This window comes from Dryas octopetala, chromosome 2, assembly GCF_963921425.1.
Source record: "Dryas octopetala chromosome 2, drDryOcto1.1, whole genome shotgun sequence".
Classification (NCBI taxonomy): domain Eukaryota; kingdom Viridiplantae; phylum Streptophyta; class Magnoliopsida; order Rosales; family Rosaceae; genus Dryas; species Dryas octopetala.
In genome coordinates, this window is record NC_141367.1 from 8,495,846 (window position 1) to 8,515,111 (window position 19,266).

General features: G+C 40.4%; 1 protein-coding gene across 1 annotated transcript in view; it reads left to right on the forward strand.

Annotated features, from left to right (window-relative positions):
* The first annotated feature begins 13,673 nt into the window (after positions 1-13,673).
* LOC147292885 (uncharacterized) overlaps positions 13,674-19,266 on the forward strand; it is a 72,471-nt gene continuing 66,878 nt past the window's right edge. The window contains exon 1 of the mRNA XM_086230958.1: positions 13,674-13,802. Within this exon, the coding sequence (XP_086087084.1) occupies positions 13,674-13,802 (129 nt within the window). The remainder of the gene's footprint in view (positions 13,803-19,266) is intronic.

The window sequence follows — 19,266 nt, forward strand, 5'->3', positions numbered from 1 at the left end:
AAAGCCCAAGGAATCCTAGCTGAAAAAGAAGTCAAAACCCTGGAAAATAGAACACCAATTTCGACAGCAATTCTGTAATTCTCCAAAGAGAACCAGGTAGCATGCCATATATGGTTGGAAAGATACGGATGTTAGCTTCGCAGGGAATTTTACGGATTTCAATTCCGAGTTTTCTAGCTTAAGATATGGCCATTTTAGTGGAGGTAGCGCAGCAGTTCCGCGAGCTGAAAATAAGTTACGCCCAAAAAGAGCCCAAATCAGCCCAAGGCCCACTTTTGGCCGAAAATTAGAAGTCTTAAGGAGCAAGAAATTCAATTAAGCCCATGTTCTTTTAATGAAACCCTAGCCGCACCTTGTCTTCTCCTTGCCTCCAAAGGAATCCTCACCTCACCTCTATAAATATATCCTATTCTCTCATTGTTTAGGGTTCCCATATTTTTATATTTTCAGAATTCAGAGAGAGAGGGGGAGGCCGAATTTCAGAGAGAGAGAGTGAGAGGGTGGCGCCACTTGAGGGAGAATGAGAGACCATGTGCCGCAGCCCTAGCTCACCTTTGCCGTGAGCCTCCTTGCTTCTATGTCTCTCCTCTTCTTCTTTCTTGTGCCGCTGCCACCCTCTTGTGATGTTCTTTGTTTTTCTTTTGATTTTCTTCTTTTTCTTTAGTTAATTAGTTGTTCTTGCTTTCATTGTGGATTTAATTATTATAATGGAAGTTAGATCTTTTATTTTCTTTATTATTATGTTTTGAGTTTTTTTTTATTGCTTTGCTAAGTTGTATGATGAAACTTTAATTGTGAGTTATGCAATGGTGACACTTGTGATTTAATTTGATGCATGTAGTAAATCCTTGATCTCTATTTAAATTGACTCTATTTGTTTTGCATCTTTGACTGATCACCTTAGGTTGCATGCATCTAGATTTATGTTGTGGAACTAAACAAGCTCGAAAGGATGATAGTTTCAGTAGGCAACAAGTGGGTATCCTAAGATAATATTCATGAGAAAAGGGATCATAGATGACATACAGTACATTAATTTAGAGCCATGCGCTATGTGTTTGTCACTCTCACAGATCGTAACGACTCTTGCATGGGTAACAGCTGCCTTAGCTTAGAACTAGGGAAAATGCAAGTTAACTGACTAAGGAAGGCCCAAGAAGCTCTTAGTTTATGCATAGTAAGGGGAGTAATTGCTAAAAGTGACTAGCCAAACCTTTTAGTAGATGAACTTTATTACATTTATGCATTATCTTGAATTGCTTGGTTGTATTTCCATCAATTGGTGTGGATTCTGAATTCTTAGCATTGCAATTGTGTATGTGGTGTGTGTGAGTTTAACAATCTACAAACCCCCCTGCCGTGTGTGTGTGTTTGGTTATTCTAGTGGTAAGTTGAATTGGTTTGATGTGTATTTACCTATTCCTCGTGGGATCGACCTCGTACTTATACGCTATGCTTACATGAGCGATTCGTATACTTGCGAGCTACAACTTGGTATTCGTTTCTAAATTCCAAGTAAAACAAGTTGTACAAAAAGAAGCAACAGATGGGCTAGGGTTTCCTTGGGCTTTGGCATGTGGGCTGCATGACTTGGGCTCTAGAGTTGGCGCATGGCTTGCATGGCATGCGCATGCATGCATGGGCTGCCACCTCACCATTCTTGTGGATTTCTACTTCACCTAGGCCCAAAGCCCAATTGACTTCATGACATGATATGGTTGACCCTTGACCATTGACTTTGATTTCCACCAAGACTTATAATGTGGGATAAGTTCATTCCTTGCACACCAAGACTTATAATTTTCGGCCAAACATGGGCCTTGGGCTGATTTGGGCTCTTTTTGGGCGTAACTCCCTTTTCAGCTCGCGGAACTACTGCGCTACCTCCACTAAAATGACCATATATTGAGCTAGAAAACTCGGAATGGAAATCCGTAAAATTCCCTGCGAAGCTAACATTCGTATCTTTCCAATCATATATGGCATGCTACCTGATTCGTTCTGGAGAATTACAGAATTGCTGTCGAAATTGGTGCTCTATTTTCCAGGGTTTTGACTTCTTTTACAGCTAGGTTTCCTTGGGCTTTCTCTTTGTAGGCGTGATGGGCTAGGGTTTCCTTGGGCTTTGGCATGTGGGCTGCATGACTTGGGCTCTAGAGTTGGCGCATGGCTTGCATGGCATGCGCATGCATGCATGGGCTGCCACCTCACCATTCTTGTGGATTTCGACTTCACCTAGGCCCAAAGCCCAATTGACTTCATGACATGATATGGTTGACCCTTGACCATTGACTTTGATTTCCAATTTTACCCCTCTCTCCCTCTTGGATTCGAATTCATTTCTTCCCTCCATTTGATTACATGGATGTCCACCACCTTCTAGAAGCTTCTGGAACCTTGACTTGATTGAGTTGACTTTGACCAACCTTTCCTAGTCCAACTAGGATTTCTTGTAAATGAAAGATTCCTTATCCATTTTGACTTCTCGTAATGACCATATTGCCCTTGGAGTCTCCTAGTGTCATTAGGACTCCTTTCCCTAGTAGGGTTAGGTTTCCTAGTTCAACCAGGAATTCCTGTTTCAATCAGGATTTCTCACTTCTGGTTCGACAATGATGGTTCTGAACTTGATGTTTCCTAGTGTGACTAGGAATCCTCATTTGACTAGGAATTTAGCTCTTTTCCTAGTTTGACCAGGAATTGACCCATGTTCCTAGTTTGACCAGGAAATGTCCCAAAACGGCTCCATTTGCTCCTATTTCCTATTTATGCTTCATTCGACCTAAAAACACTAAAACAAGACAACAGATACAAAAAGATCGAGTTCTAACACTCTAGGTTAGGGAGTTAGTATCATAAAATAGAGTAAAATGAACACTCATCAGTAAATCCTTGATCTCTAGTAAAATTGATTCTATTTGTTTGCACTCTTTAACTGATCACCTTAGGATAATTGGATCTAGATTATGTTGTGAAATTAAATAAGCTCAAAAGTATGATAATTTCAATTGGCAGCAAGTGAGTATCCTAAGAACATACTCATGAGAGAAGGGGTCATTGGATGTTCATAGGTTACATTAAGGTGGGTCTATGCTCCATGGGTGTACCGTTTTCACAAAACTTAATGACTCTTGCATGTATAACAGTTGCCCTAGGGAATGCCTAACAAAGCTCTTAGGGTACATGCAAGTTAACTGACTAGGGGAGGCCTAAGAAGCTCTTAGTATATGCATAAGGAGAACAATAGTTAGGAGTGTCCTCAAAAAGGCCTTCGGCTAGTAAACTTTATTACATTTATGCATTATCTTAAATTGCTTGGTTGTATTTCCATCAATTGGTGTGGATTCTGAATTCTTAGCATTGCAATTGTATGTGTGTATGTGCTGTGCGTGACTTTCACAATTTATTAACCCCCTGCCGTGTGTGTGTGTTTTGTGATTCTAATTGGTAAGTTGAATTTGTTTGATGTATATTTACCTATTCCTCGTGGGATCGACCTCGTACTTATACGTTATGCTTACATGAGCGATTCGTATACTTGCGAGCTACAACTTGGTATTTGTTTCTAAATTCCAAGTAAAACTAGTTGTACAAAAAGGAGCAACAGAATATCAAAATTGAGTGTCCAATTCAAAATTGAGTGTCCAATTCAACTTGGTCTAGCAAAGTCTAAGTTTGGGGGTGTGTTGAGTGTCCAATTTGCATCATTTTATGATACTAATTCCCTAATCTAGAGTGCAAGAACTCGATATTTTAGGTCTTGTTAGTTTGTTTTAGTGTTTTGTAGGTTAAATAAAGCAATGATGGAGAAAGAAGCTAAATTGGGCTATTTTGAGCTAAAAATGGAAAAAATGAGAAAAAGAATCTTGAGGGAATCTTCTAGAAGGATCTGGAATCTGGAAGGAATCTTTGAAGAATCTTAGACAGAATCTTTTGGAGAATCTTTTTGGTCAAGGTTGACTTTTGGTCAAAGTCAAAGGTCAAAGGTCAAGTTCAATGGTCAACCATGCCACATCATCACATGACATGGACCACACATGCAGCCCATGCACTAAAGGCCATGCGCATAACCCTAGCCCAAAGGACCAAGGCCACGAGCTGAAAAGGGAGTTACGCCCAAAAAGAGCCCAAGGCCCACTTTTGGCCGAAAATTAGAAGCCTTATGGGACAAGGAAAGCTTCACCTCCTCACTCCTATATAAGGACCCCATTCTCTCATAATTGAAAACACAATTTAATTTGAGTTTTGCAATACTTTTCAGATTTCTAGAGAGAGAGTAGTCGACATTAAGAGAGAGAAGAAGAGAGCCCCTTTGCCGCAAGCCCTAGCTAACCCTAGCCGTGAGGAATAGCTTGTGTGGTCTCTCTCTTTCTCCTTCTTGTGCCGCAGCCCTCTCTATGTTGTTTCTTAATTTTCTGTTATTTCAATTGTTTAATTAGTTTAGTTATTTGTTCAACAATGGATTGAGAATTTATATATGTTATGTTTCTTTTGTTTCTCAATTTATTTATGAGTTAGTTTGATTGTTCTTGCATGTTAAGATTATGATGATATCCATATTATTTGATTCAATGTTGATTTATGGTTAATGAAATAAAGCCATGTGATTTTATGTGAAGTTTGCATGTGATTAATTCCTATTGTCTTGTTAAATTGATTCTAGTTGTTTTCATTCTTTGGCTGGCCACCTTAGGTATGTTTGCATCTAGTAATTGTTATGAAATTGAGAGGTGATAATCAAACTAATCAATTCAGTAGGTAAGAAGAAGATAACCTAAGAACTTATCTTTGATAAATAGGTTTCATAGATGTCATCTAGATCAATAATCAAGATTCTATCATGCTCTATGTGTTTGCTGTTTTCATAAGTTCTTAATGACACTTGCATGGTTAACAGCTTAGGTAGACGATAATCAAGCTTCCTAGGAACATGTGAGTTAACTAGGTTAAGTAGCGATAATCAAGCTCTTAATTTATGAATAAGGAAAACATAGTTAGAAAGTGTCCGATAATCAAGGCCTTTCGGCTAGCAACCTTAATTATGTGTGTTTACATTGAATTGCATGTCACCATACTAGTTGTTATCTTTTAATATGTGATGGATTCAATATCTTAGCATTGCAAGACAATCGGGTGTGTGCGTGTGTTTCACAACTTACAACCCCCCATATCGTGTGTGTGTGTTAGTGGATAGATCAAATTGATTTGATGTGTATTTAACCATTCCTCGTGGGATCGACCTCGTATTTACATGCTTTGCTATTGATGCGATTCGTGCACTTGCGAGTATACTTAGAATTGAGTTATTTAATTTGTTCTAAGAAAACAATCAACAAATTTTTGGCGCCGTTGCCGGGGAATGGTGCTAAATATCATTGAATTAGTTTGATTTGTCATTGTAATTAAGTTAGAATAGGATTTCCTTTACGTTAGTTTTTTTTTAGGTTTTAATAAATGCCAATTTCTTCACAAGTGTCTTTTCTACTGATTTGTGGGTGTCCTTGTGTAGGTACTTGTTTGTGAGTTCTAATCTTGAAATTAGATATGAATTTTATTTTTAGCCAACTCTAAGGCTATTGCGAGGTTAAATGCAAAGGATTTCTTACTCCTACTGATTTTGTGGTGTGTGATGTGCCAAGGATCGCAAGCGACACTTCACTTATACTTGGAAGGCCGTTTCTATGCACTAATGGGATGGAGTTTAGGTCAAAGACTATGATGATGTGTTTTACTCACTTGGGTCGAGTTGAATCGTTTCAAGTCACTGAAGATCTCCCACAAAATGCTGACCTTGTTGAGTATGATGAAGACAAAGAGGAGTTAATGAAATTTTGCAAGTATTTCGAGGTTGATAACGCCAAGGGTAGTACCAATGGAGGAAAGAGAAAGAGAGGACGCGAGTAGTAGAATTGGCAACGTCTGGCTGAAGACGTAAAATCAAGCGCTGATTGGGAGGCAACCCAAGTTTTTGAAGAGAAGAGGAGAAGCCGAGTCTAGGAGATTGAGGAGACTTTGCAGCTAGAGGAAGGCCGATTGCTTATTGCAAAAATGCTATCCCCCATCACTAATGATTGCTCCCGGGGTACCAAATCTTGCAAAAATATTGGTTTTAAGGAAATTTAGGACCACTCGAGCATCATTAGTCCTACAAGCGACAGCTTCCACCCACTTCGATACATAATCAACTCCCACCAGAATGTACTCGTATCCAAAAGAAGACGAAAATGACCCCATGAAATCTATACCCCAAACATCAAAGATCTCGACTTCCAACATATAGTTCAGCATCATTTGATCACGAGCAGAAATGTTTCCCATCTTCTGACATCTATCGCACGTGAGGCAAAACTGATGACAGTCATGGAAAATAGTGGGCCAAAAGAAACATGTTTGAAGAATCTTGTAAGCAGTCTTATTTCCTCCTCCATGACCTCCACACTCTTTAGAATGACACATCTCAATGATATTCCTCTGCTCTATTTCCGGTACACATCGTCTTATAAACTGATCTGATCCATATTTGAACAAATAAGGATCATCCCACACATACTGTCTGACGTCATGCAAGAACTTCTTCCTTTGGTAGTGTGTCAAATCATTGGGCAACACTCTATGTCAGCATACCATGGACCAGTTAAGATTGCAAGAAGTTGCTCATCCGGGAATGATTATCGTAACGGTAATGTGTTCTCTTCAGATTGTTCCTCATTGACAAGTCTACTCAAATGGTCAGCCACCACATTTTCACAACCTTTCTTGTCTTTGATCTCAATATCAAATTCTTGTAGCAACAGAGTCCATCTAATCAACCTTGGCATTGCATCTTTCTTATTCCGCAAATACTTGAGAGCTGCATGATGTATTGTTGATTGTTTTCTTAGAATAAAATAAACATGCATCTCATTCTAAGTATACTCGCAAGTGCACGAATCGCATCAGTAGCAAAGCGTACAAGCACGAGGTCGATCCCACAGGGAATGGTTAATAAACAACAAATCAGTTCAATTAATCAAAAGAATAACTAAATGGGGGGGGTTTTAGAAAGATGGAAACATACGCACAAATCACCACACGCACACACCCATTATCCTATTTTGCAATGTCAAGTTTTCAGTTTCAAATTAGATATGCATACTCTAACCATCTAAGGCTAATGACAAATCAATTCAAACACAATGTGTTGAATGTTTTCTTAGAACAAAATAAACAATTATCTCATTCTAAGTTTACTCGCAAGTGCACGAATCGCATCAGTAGCAAAGCGTACAAGCACGAGGTCGATCCCACAGGGAATGGTTAATAAACAACAAATCAATGTAATTAATCACTAGAATAACTAAATGGGGGGTTTTGGAAGATGGAAACACACGCACACATCACCACACGTACACACCCTTTATTCTATCTTGCAATGTTAAGTTTTCGGTTTCAAATCAGATAAGCATGCAATAACCATCCAAGGCTAATGACAGTTAATTTGAACACAACATATTAAAGTTTGACTGCTAAAAAGGTTTGGCTAGTTACTTTCTCGCAATTGTTTTCCTAATGTATAAACTAAGAGCTTCTTGGGCCTTCCTTAGCCAGTTAACCTACATGTTCCCTAGTTCAAGCTAAGGCAGCTGTTACCCATGCAGGAGTCATTAAGTTTTATGAGAACGTCAAATATGCACAACATATAAGCTTTGACTATTTCCTTATAGAGGTCGCCCAACCCCACTACCAAGAATAATCCCTTATTCCCTTGTTACTTGTGGTTTAGTGTCTTTGACTATTTCACAGCTAAACCTAACAAATAAACTAGATGCAATTACCCTAAGGTGGCCAGTCAAAGGATGCAAACAACTAGTGACGGGTTCTAATAGATAGTGAAAATTTAATACATGCAAACATCAAACTAACAGACCAAGAGACGGATAAACGATTTGTTAGAACATGCAAATCCATTAATCGACCTACGACTAACATGCAAGATAGAATAACTAACCTACATAATTAAATTAAATAAAACAAAACAGAAACAATAAACAAAGTCCCAATTCATGCTTGCAAAAGAAATCAGAAACACAAAGTAAACAAACTTAAAAACATAAACTAAACAACTAAATTAAATTGCATAAACCAAATGAAATCAGAACCATGCATTAAATAAAATCAGAATCATAAACTAATTAATTTCAGTAGCATAAACCAACAATAAAATAGAAAACTAGAAGGAAAAAAGAAACAAAATCAGAGATGCAAACACTAGGGTGGCTGCGGCAAGGAGAGAGGAAGAAGGAGGCACCTAGCAAGCAGGAGGAACTCACGGCAGGGTGAGCTAGGGCTTGTGGCAGCAGGCTGGTCCTTCTCTCTCACTTGTCACGCCACCTTCTCTCTCTAAATCCCTCTGAATTCGGCTCTCTCTCACTTTTTCTAACTTCTGAAAATAAAAACCTACAAACTGAAAATTAAACTAGGAGGAGGGAAGAGCTCTTGGGTTCTGAAGTACATGATATTTTTATAGAGGTGAAATCCTTGAGAGGCAAGGAGAAGGTAACTTGCGGCAGCAGCTAGGGTTAGGGTGCATCAGGCCTTGCGGCATGGGCTGCTCCTTGGGCTTAAGTGATTCACGCCTAGCCTAGCTAGGGTTCCTTCCTTGCGCATGGGCTGCTGGTCTTGGGCTTTGGGCTTGCATGTTGGGCTGAAGTGGCTTGCACAAGATGGGCTAGGGTTTCACTCCATGGGCTTCCACCTTGGGCTTGCATCTTGGGCTTGCGCATGGGCTTCTTGGCTGCTAGGGTTTACATGGCATGCATGCGCATGCATGGGCTGCCATCTTGCTCCTTACGCATGGACTTTGGGCTGCTAGGGTTTGGGCCCATGCATGTGCATGCATGGCCCATCTTGGTTCGGCATCCCTTAGGCCCATGGGCCCTTGACTTTTGACTTCCCATTTTGCCCCTCATTTCCATTTGAATTCAAATTCATTTCTTCCCTCCATTCATTTCCATGGATGTCCACCACCTTCTAGAAGCTTCTGAAACCTTGACTTTGTAGAGTTGACTGTGACCAACATTTCCTGGTGCAACTAGGATTCCTTGAAAATGAGAGATTACTTATCCATTTCGACTTCTCGTAATGACCATATTGCCCCTGGGGTCTCCTAGTGTCATTAGGACTCCTTTCCCTAGTTGGGTTAGGTTTCATAGTTCAACCAGGATTTCCTGTTCGAATCAGGATTTCACATTTCTGGCTCCGCAATGATGGTTCTGAACATGATGTTTCCTAGTGTGACTAGGAATCCTCATTCGACTAGGATTTCTGCACTTTTCCTAGTTTGACCAGGATTTCACTCGTTTTCCTGGTTTGACCAGAAAATATCCTAAAATGGCTCTATTTGCTTCTTTTTCTCATTTCTGCTTCATTTGACCTGAAAACACAAAAACAAGACAAGAAACACAAAATATCGAGTTCTAACACTCTAGGTTAAGGAATTAGTATCATAAAGTGATGCAAAATGTACACTCATCACAATGTATAAAAGTTTGACTGCTAAAAAGGTTTGGCTAGTTACTTTCTTGCAATTGTTCTCCTAAGGCATATATTAAGAGCTTCTTAGGCCTCCCCTAATCAGTTAACTTACATGTTCACTAGTGCTAAGCTAAGGCAGCTGTTACCCATGTAAGAGTCATTTAGATTTATGAGAACGTCAAACATGCACAACATATAAGCTTTGACTATTTCCTTATAGAGGTCGCAAAAAACATTACCAAGAATAATCTCTTATTCCCTTGTTACTTGTAATTTAGTGTCTTTGACTATTTCACAGCTAAACCTAACAAATAAACTAGATGCAATTACTTTAAGGTGGCCAGTCAAAGGACGCAAACAACTAGTGACGGATTCAATCAGATAATGAGAATTAAATACATGCAAACATCAAATTAATTCATCAAGAGACGGATAAACGATTTGTTAATGCATGGCATCTCTGAAAATTAACCTACAACTAACATGCAAGATAGAATAATAAACTACATAAGTAAAATAGAAAAGAAAATCAGAATAATATAAATAAATTCTCAATCCATGTTGGAAAGCAAACTAATTAAAAAAAACAATTAAAAACTAATTCCAAAAGAAAAAAACAAAGAGAAAATCCCTAGAGTGGCAGCAGCGACGGCACAAGGTGGCAGCATCGGCACAAGATGACAGCAACGGCGGAGCAAGATGGCACTCCTCCTTCCTCCTAGGGTTCGGCACAAAAATAAAGAGAAGAGATAGAGGGCTGGTGGCTGCGGCTTGAATGGAGAGGAAGAGAGAAAGCTAGGGTTTCTAAAATTTTTCAGAGAAGAACCCTCTCTTTGAGTTATAAAGATGTATTATGTTGGGTCCTTAAATGTTTGCATTTTAGGCCCTCTATCTTCATGTATTTAGTACTTAGTCCCTATATTTTATGTTATTTATTTGTGTTTTTCTCTTTTGTAGGTGGAAAGCCCATAGGAATTAAATGGATGCAAATCAGCCCATTTTGAGCTTAAATGAATATTTGCTGTTTAAAGGGAAGCCCAAGATCAAGAGAGGGTCCAAGAGCATGACGAAATGGAAGCCCAGCCCAAACCACATAGGAAGTGGCGTGTGTGCTAAGAGAGAAGGGCTGGCCGCACCTTGCAAGACTTTCCTTTCCTAATTGGGCTCTAAAAATCAGATTTGATATAACCTGATTTATTTCATTTTAATTCCTGATTTATTGGAGGCCCATTAGGGGAGGAAATCAGCTACATGAAAGCCCATAGGGGTCAGCTACACCATGCGCAAGAGAGGGAAACCCTAGGGCCTTGCGCAAGTCACTTAAGCCCAAGAAGCCAAACCCATGCCGCATCTTCCTAGCTTGGAAACCCTAGCTGCCGCACATCCTTCCTTCCCGAAACCCTAGCTGCTGTACACCCTTATATATACATCTCTTTCTATCATTCTAGGGGGGGACACACTTGGAAAAAATCAGAAGATAGAGAGAGAGGGGCTGCTGGAGGCGTGAGCTCTCCTTGGGGTGTTTTCTCTTCTTCTTTTCTTTTCTTGTAATTGTTAGATGAAAAACATGATTTCGTGGCTGTTCTTGTTTTCTAGCATGAACTAATCACGTTTTCCAGGGCCTAGGATTCAGCCCTAGGCCGAATTTTCAATGGATTGGTGATTTAGTTGCTGTTTATTTAATTCCATGGATTTGATGATTTTGATTTCACTTTTATCATTGTTCTCTATGTGTTTATAATCCTTGATTGATCACCTAGGGTTATTGCATCTAGAATTTAATCAATTTAGGGTGAGGACAACCAATCAGCCCCTAATACAAGTGATAAACAACTTAGGATTTAGTAATTGGCTGAATTCTAATTGTGTGAAATCAATACTAAAGCACCTAAGGTAGACGCCATGCCTTAGGGTTTTATTTGCATTCATAATCTCATTTGTGTGTTAATGGACCTTGCTGCGTTCTTAGGTAGATGCCATGCCTAGGTTGCATTTAGGGTACCAAACTAGGGTAGACGCCATGCACTAGTTTGTACATTTGGGGAATCATGCATTTCATGCTATGCCATAGGTGAATATGCGAATGCATGCATCAATAGGAATTAAAGGTTTCAGAAATTGCACCATGACATTGAATATGAGGTTTAGTGGTAAAGTCCTAGAGTCCTAGTATCATCTATCAATCTATTTTCACAAGATAACTTGCTGTTTCATACTCTTTGCTAGTCGCGTATCTTAGTTTTTGTTTTAGGTTTAATTTGCTGTTTTCAAGTCATACAAACTTCCTCCCATTCGTGTGTGTGTGCGTGCGATTCATTTCAAGTGAGCAGCTGCCCTAGGCGTGACAACTTGGGCAGCCACTCGTGTCTTGTTTTCTTGTTTCTTTTTAGCACTCGGATTATCATTTTAGGATCAACAATAGTCCTCGTGGGATCGACCTTGCTTGCCATCTATATTATATATAGATTCGTGCACTGCGAGTATTAAATTTAAAACGAACAGTTTTTGGCGCCGTTGCCGGGGACTAGATTTGATCTTTGTGACAATCTTAGTGCGTTATTTTAGTGTTTTTATTTAGTGATTATTTGCTGTTTTCTTTTTATTAATTTAGTTTCCTTTCTTTTTGTTCTTGTGTCGTGAGTCATAGTTGTAGGATTGTGTTTAGTTCTTCGTTTTTAACTTGTTTTAGTTTTCTGGTTTTCGTATTTATTTAATTACATAGTTTATTTATTTCAAAAAAAAAAAAATAATTGAGGTGTTTAGTTTATTTATTTCAAAAAAAAAAAATTTCCGAAAATTACTTTTCTTTCTTATTGTTTAATTGTGGTTCTAATTTGTTTATTTCTTATTTTGTAGGTACTTGTGCATGTCCCAGCCAGATCCTAACAAGTCAATTGAGGACACTTATTTGGATGAGAGATTAGCCGAAATCAGGTTGTTTTGTGAAAGGAGTAAGGCAGAGTTAGTTCGAGCAGCAACACGTCTACCTTTGCCATCCCCTACACCGTCTCCTACATCTTCATCAAGCTCTCACCAATTTGAAAAAGTTATGGCCGAGGAAGACAACGTGGAACACATGGGGGATCTAGACATCCCGACCATCCCTGCTTCCCCTTCGAGCATTGCCTTGCCACCTGCTGCAAGAAATTATGAGCTCAAATCTTCTCACTTTAATATGCTATCCTCTTTTCATGGTTTACCTAGTGAAGATCCGCTAACTCACCTTAAAGATATATTTAATGCTGTGAGCTTTTTGCCCTTGACAGGTGTGAATGAGAATCAACTCAAGATGAGGGTGTTTCCTTACACGCTGAAGGATAAAGCTAAGTTTTGGCTGAATTCTTTGAAACCTGGATCATTGAGGACTTGGGATGAAATTGAGAAGAAGTTCCTAGAAAAGTTCTTTTCATCTCAAAAGACGGATATGCTGCGAGATAAGATTATGCAGTTTTCTCAACAAGATGAGTCATTCTCAGAGGCTTGGGAGCGTTTTAATACATTGCTACTTCAATGTACACATCATGGACTTCCTTTGAACTTATTGATGCGCATATATTATAAAGGACTAACCCTTGCGAGTAGGAATGCTGTGATTAATTTTTCAGGTGGTTCTATCAGGAATAAGACAGCCCAGGAAGCCTCTGACCTCTATGAAGAGATGGCAAGAGAAACAATGCATTCAGATACTCGAGGTAAGTGCGTTGGTGTTAATGAGGTCAATACTTCTAATAATCTTGCATCTAACGCGCAGATCGCTCGGCTGGAACGCAAGATGGATGTCATACTTGCCCTAAATCAGAAAGCTCCATCATTGGAGGTTTGCGCCATTTGTGCTACACCTGGACATGAAACGATTTCTTGCCCTCATGGTGCCGATTTCCCTGAGTTTGCGCAAGAACAGGCCAACATGCTGAACTCATATAATCAGAGGCCCAGGAATGATCCATTCTCTCCTACTTACAACCCAGGGTGGCGGAATCATCCCAATTTCAGGTGGAGTAATAACCAGAATCAGCAGCAGCCTCAAGGTTCATTTCCACAACATCAGGCACATCAGGGCTATCAACAACAACAGCCTCAGAAGAAGTCCTTGGAAGATTTGATTGCATCCATGGCTCAGAGCTAGCACACAGTCTTTCATTCAGAAGTCAGAGACACATATGCAGAAAACTGATAGGGCCATTGCGAATCTTGAGCAACAAATGGGCCAGTTAGCTACTGCACTGAATCAAAGAGAGCTAGGGAGACTTCCAGGGCAAGTGATCATTAACCCCAAGAACAATGAGCAGGTGAATGCAATTACTCTCAGAGGGGGTAAGATAGTGATGAGTGTGCATTTTGCATCACTTTATGATACTAATTCCTTAACCTAGAGTGTTAGAACTCGCTATTTTGTGTTTCTTGTCTTGTTTTTGTGTTTTCAGGTCAAATGAAGCAGAAATGAGAAAAAGAAACAAATGGAGCCATTTTGGGACAAATCCTGGTCAAACCAGGAAAAGTGCAGAAATCCTAGTCAAATGAGAATTCCTAGTCACACAAGGAAACATCAAGTCCAGAACCATCATTGCGGAGCCAGAAATGTGAAATCCTGATTCGAACAGGAAATCCTGGTTGAACTAGGAAACCTAACTCAACTAGGGAAAGGAGTCCTAGTGACACTAGGAGACCCCAGGGGCAATATGGTCATTACGAGAAGTCGAAATGGATAAGGAATCTCTCATTTTCAAGGAATCCTAGTTGCACCAGGAAATGTTTTTCAAGGTTCCAGAAGCTTCCAGAAGGTGGTGGACATCCATGGAAATGAATGGAGGGAAGAAATGAATTTGAATTCAAATGGAAATGAGGGGCAAAATGGGAAGTCAAAAGTGGAGGGCCCATGGGCCCTAGGGATGCCGAACCAAGTAGGCCATGCATGCACATGCATGGACCCAAACCCTAGCAGCCCAAAGACCATGCGCAAGCCCAAGGTGACAAGCCCAAGATGGAAGCCCATGGAGTGAAACCCTAGCCCATCTTGTGCAAGCAACTGAAGCCCACCATGGAAGCCCAACATGCAAGCCCAAAGCCCAAGACTACCAGCCCATGCGCCAAGGAGGGACCCTAGCTAGGCTAGGCGTGAGCCACTTAAGCCCAAAGGGAGAAGCCCAACACGCAAGGCCCTAGTTCAGCTAGCCCTAGCTGAAGCCGCAAGCAACTAGGAAAGGGAAACCCTAGCAGCCGCAAGCTTTATGCTCCTTGCCTCTCAAGGAATGTTCCTCTATTTTAAATCCCCTTCATTCAGAACCCTAGCATCACTTTTTGCACCCACACACTCCAGCCGAAATTCCCTTCTCTTCTCCTAGTTTTATTTTTCTGTTTTAGGTTTTTAGATCAGCCTTTATTTTGTGTGAGGAATAGCCGAAGGGTGAGAGAGAGAGAGGAGAGGCGTGGAAGCAAGGAAGGAGGACCCCATTGCCGCAAGCCCTAGCTCACCCCAGCCGTGAGCCAATTGCTTGTGGAGGTTGCCTTCTCTCTTGCCTTGCCGCAGCCCTCTCACTTGGTTTCTTTGATTTTTCGTCTAGTTTTCTTATTTCAAGTTAGTTTATGTTTCTGAATTCATTATCTTGTGACTCTGAATTTATTTAATTAAGTTTCTAAATTTCATTAGTTATAGCCTTGGTTCTGATTTTAGTTAGTTGTTTATGTTTATGCAATTTAATTTATGCAATCTGATTTAGTTGTTTAGTTTATGTTTTTAAGTTTGTTTAATTTGCGTTTCTGATTTCCGTTAGCAAGCATGAATTGGGATTTTATTTATTGGTTGCTGTTTTGTTTTTATTTATTTTATTTAATTATGTAGATTAGTTATTCTATCTTGCATGTTAGTCGTAGGTCGATTAATGGATTCGTATGCTTTAACAAATCGTTTATCCGTCTCTTGGTCTGTTAGTTTGATGTTTGCGCGTATTAAATTTCCACTATCTATTAGAACCCCCGTCACTAGTTGTTTGCATCCTTTGACTGGCCACCTTAGGGTAATTGCATCTAGTTTATCTGTTAGGTTTAGCTGTGAAATAGTCAAAGACACTAAACCACAAGTAACAAGGGAATAAGGGATTATTCTTGGTAGTGGGGTTGGGCGACCTCTATAAGGAAATAGTCAAAGCTTATATGTTGTGCATGTTTGACGTTCTCATAAAACTTAATGACTCCTGCATGGGTAACAGCTGCCTTAGCTTGAACTAGGGAACATGTAGGTCAACTGGCTAAGGAAGGCCCAAGAAGCTCTTAGTTTATGCATTAGGAGAACAATGGTGAGAAAGTAACTAGCCAAACCTTTTTAGCTGTCAAACTTTAATATGTTGTGTTCAAATTAATTGTCATTAGCCTTGGATAGTTATTGCATGCTTATCTGATTTGAAACTGAAAGCTTAACATTGCAAGATAGAATAAAGTGTGTGTGCGTGTGGTGATGTGTGCGTGTGTTTCATCTTTTCAAAACCCTCCATTTAGTTATTTTAGTGATTAATTGCATTGATTTATTGTATATTAACCATTCCCTGTGGGATCGACCTCGTGCTTGTACGCTTTGCTACTGATGCTATTCGTGCACTTGTGAGTAAACTTAGAATGAGATAATTGTTTATTTTGTTCTAAGAAAACACATCAACAAGTTTTTGGCGCCGTTGCCGGGGAATGGTGTCTAATATCAATGAATTGGTGTAATTAGTCATTAGAATTAGGTTATATTAGTTAGATTTCATTTTTTGTTAATTTTTAGTTTTTAATAAATGCCATGCTTTTATATGCATTCTTTCTACAGATTGTGTGTTTTCTCTTGATTAGGTGTGTTTTATGAACCCTGAACTTGTTGCTAGGTTGGAGAGGTTCAAGGACGAAGCTTTAGGTACATCACAAGTCAGCCCGCAACCTAGTGCATCAGATTCGAGTAGTGAAGAGACTGAGAGTGTCGACATGGCTGAAGCAAATGAGATGGTGCCGCAGCCCCTGAGCCACTTTTCAGCGCCTTCGCTGCCCACTCAACCATCGTGCATTCGGTATGCCACCATAGCCACTGATTTCGAAATAAAAGAGTGGTCAGATTCACTTGTTGCCGAGCTACCATGGGCTGAATGGGGAGGATCCGATCCACTTTTTGAAGGAGTTTTCCGGGGTTTGTGAAGCCGCACAATTTAGGGGCCTGAATGCCCATCAGTACCGTTTGAGGATGTTCCCTTTTGCGCTTAAGGACAAGGCAAAGAGGTGGTTGTATTCGCTGCCCAGTGTTGATGTGTTTTCTTAGAATAAAATAAACAATTATCTCATTCTAAGTTTACTCGCAAGTGCACGAATCGCATCAGTAGCAAAGCGTACAAGCACGAGGTCGATCCCACAGGGAATGGTTAATATACAACAAATCAGTGCAAATAATCACTAGAATAACTAAATGGGGGGTTTTGAAAGATGGAAACACACGCACACATCACCACACGCACACACACTTTATTCTATCTTGCAATGTTAATTTTCAGGTTCAAATCAGATAAGCATGCAATAACCATCCAAGGCTAATGACAGTTAATTTGAACACAACATATTAAAGTTTGACAGCTAAAAAGGTTTGGCTAGTTACTTTCTCGCCATTGTTCTCCTAATGCATAAACTAAGAGCTTCTTGGGCCTTCCTTAGCTAGTTAACCTACATGTTCCCTAGTTCAAGCTAAGGCAGCTGTTACCCATGCAGGAGTCATTAAGTTTTATGAGAACGTCAAACATGCACAACATATAAGCTTTGACTATTTCCTTATAGAGGTCGCCCAACCCCACTACCAAGAATAATCCCTTATTCCCTTGTTACTTGTGGTTTAGTGTCTTTGACTATTTCACAGCTAAACCTAACAGATAAACTAGATGCAATTACCCTAAGGTGGCCAGTCTAAGGATGCAAACAACTAGTGACGGGGGTTTTAATAGATAGTGGAAATTTAATATGCGCAAACATCAAACTAACAGACCAAGAGACGGATAAACGATTTGTTAAAGCATACGAATCCATTAATCAACCTACGACTAACATGCAAGATAGAATAACTAACCTACATAATTAAATAGAACAAATAAAAGAAACAAAACAGCAACAAATAAATAAAATCTCAATTCATGCTTGTTAACAGAAATCAGAAACGTAAGATTAAAGAAATTAAAAGCATAAACAAACGGAACTCAGCAACATGAATTGAAAGCAATAAAGAGATAACTAAATAAAATCAGATTGCATAGATTAAATAACAACTAATTAAAATCAGAACCAAAGCTATAAACTAATTAAATTCAGAAACTTAAATTAAATAAATTCAGAAACCAATATTCAACATTAAATCTGAAACTAGAATGAAAAAGAAAACAAAAATCAGAGGTGCAACAAATGGGGGCTGCGGCAAGGAGAGAGGGAGAAGGAGGCACCTAGCACAAGCAATTGGCTCACGGCAAGGTGAGCTTGGGCTTGCGGCAGCAGGTGGTACTTCCCTCTCTCTTGTCACGCCACCCTCTCTCTAAATCTCTCTCTGAATTTGGCTCACCTTACAAGAGAAATAGAAGCTGAAAATAAAATCCTAAAACAGAAAAATAAAACTAGGAGGGGGAAGAGAGAATTCGGCTGAACCTAAGAGGAGTAAAAAGTCATCCTAAAAGTCTGAATGAGGGGATTTAAATAGGAGAAGCCTTCCTTGAGAGGCAAGGAAGACTAAGTTGCGGCTGGCTAGGGTTTGCTCTCCTAGTGCCTTGCGGCTTCAGCTAGGGCTAGCTGATCAGGCCTTGGCGTGATGGGCTGCTCCCTTTTGGGCTTGAGTGGCTCACGCCTAGCCTAGCTAGGGTCCCTCCTTGGCGCATGGGCTGGTAGTCTTGGGCTTTGGGCTTGCATGTTGGGCTTCCATGTTGGGCTTCAGTTGCTTGCACAAGATGGGCTAGGGTTTCACTCCATGGGCTTCCATCTTGGGCTTGTCACCTTTGGGCTTGCGCATGGCCCCTTGTCTTGCTAGGGTTTGCATGGCATGCATGCGCATGCATGGCTGCCATCTACCTCCTTGCGTGTGGCTTTTGGGCTGCTAGGGTTTGGGCCCATGCATGTGCATGCATGGGCCCAAACCCTAGCAGCCCAAAAGCCATGCGCAAGGAGGAAGATGGCAGCCCATGCATGCGCATGCATGCCATGCAAACCCTAGCAGCCAAGGGGCCATGCGCAAGCTCAAGGTGACAAGCCCAAGATGGAAGCCCAACATGCAAGCCCAAAGCCCAAGACTACCAGCCCATGCGCCAAGGAGGGACCCTAGCTAGGCTAGGCGTGAACCACTTAAGCCCAAAGGGAGCAGCCCATGCCGCAAGCCCAAGATGCCCTAACCCTAGCTGATGCCGCAAGCAACAAGGAGAAGGAAACCTAGCAGCCACAAGTTTTCTCCTCCTTGCCTCTCAAGGAATGCTTCCACTATATATACCCCCTTCATTCAGAACCCTAGCATCACTTTTTTCACCTACACACTCCAGCCGAAAATTCACCCTTCTCCTAGTTTATTTTTCTGTTTTCATTAGTTTACTTTCAGTTTTAGATTTCAGAAAAGTGAGAGAGGGCTAGCCGAAGTTTAGAAAGAGAAAAGGGAGTGCGTGGAAGCAAGGTAGGAGGACCCTTTGCCGCAAGCCCTAGCTCACCTCAGCTGTGAGCCAATTGCTTGTGGAGGTTGCCTTCTCTCTTGCCTTGCCGCAGCCCTCTCACTTGGTTTCT